The 1,168-nt window shown below is 37.9% G+C and overlaps 1 protein-coding gene across 1 annotated transcript in view; it reads right to left on the bottom strand.

The window, feature by feature from the left end:
• The window catches only part of LIMA1 (LIM domain and actin binding 1), a 104,686-nt gene that overhangs the window by 15,100 nt on the left and 88,418 nt on the right, over positions 1-1,168 (bottom strand). The window contains exon 8 of the mRNA XM_011936287.1: positions 334-443. Coding sequence (XP_011791677.1) covers positions 334-443 — 110 coding nt within the window. The remainder of the gene's footprint in view (positions 1-333; positions 444-1,168) is intronic.

Genomic DNA, 1,168 nt, shown 5'->3' with positions numbered 1-1,168 from the left:
AAAAAAAAAAAAAAGGTAGTAATAATAAACAAAAACAAAAATATTAAAAAATCACATTATTTTGTTTAACTTCAGGTTTTCTTAAAGCTTTCATGAGTTTTCCAGCTTTCAAACTGAGAGTTATTAGTGAGTCTTCTTGCTCCTGGGCCAAAGACCTGAGCAGAGGCAGCAAGATTTCCAGGGAAAGTGACTGGCTTCAGTGTGCTCTTCTGTGGCACTATCATCCCCAGGAAAGCAGCACCAGGTTATAATCAACATCATCATCATAAAAGGTACAATTAGCTCTACCAGTAGACCAATGTCCAAAGGCTCAGAGAGAAATTGCCATCATACCTTTATTGCTTTGGGAGGAGAACTTTCAGAAAGACTGGAGGCTCTGGCATCTGGACTTAGTGGCTTGGGATGGACAGGCTGTTCAATCTCACTCTTAACCTGGGAGTCACCTGCTTGAGTTACAAAAGGAAGATATTTTACAGTATCTCATGGGATGTCTTAGAAAGCGTTCTTCTGAAAAGCAAAGTTTGGGCACTTCCATTAATGACAGATCCTTCCAACACCAGGAAAAACACTGCTTTTCTGTTGAAGAATATTCGAACACTAACAACTATGGCTCAGGTTTTCTCTGGTCCTGTCAGAAATCAGGTTCTCAGTGAGGAGGCTTTCTTACCCTCTGCCACATGTAGCAGAAATCCAAACCACTCTGTATAAAGAACTTTCTTCCTTGTACTATTTGTCATTTTTAAAGGTCATTTATAGACTTGGATATCTTTTTGGTCATTAACATTCCTAATAACTTCTTCTGAAGTGTTTCAACTGAAGTTGGAAAAAAGGGGAAATGTGAGGGCAGAAATTTTGCACCGTGTGAGTGAGTGTGTGTGTGTGTGTGTGCATTTGTATATGCATGTAACCTGACACTGTTTTTGGTCAGTCTATAGCAGATATCCATGGATGAAGATTATGGAAAAGAGCTCCATGAAGTTTTTTTCATAATCATTGAAGTTCCAACTGCATGAGTTACTTTCCTGCCAAAGTGAAGAGGTGAGTCAACAAAGTACTAAAATATTAAGGCTTATTTTTCAAAAAAATGTTTCATAAACCCAGTCAAAACTCAGAAACATTTCTAGTCCAAGAAAAATGATTGCAAAAAAAGAATGTTTCTGGATTCAAG

The sequence above is a fragment of the Colobus angolensis genome, unplaced genomic scaffold (genome assembly GCF_000951035.1).
Source record: "Colobus angolensis palliatus isolate OR3802 unplaced genomic scaffold, Cang.pa_1.0 Scaffold151, whole genome shotgun sequence".
Lineage (NCBI taxonomy): Eukaryota > Metazoa > Chordata > Mammalia > Primates > Cercopithecidae > Colobus > Colobus angolensis.
Note: the sequence above shows the minus strand (reverse complement) of the source record. Positions and strands in the feature narration are given on the sequence as shown.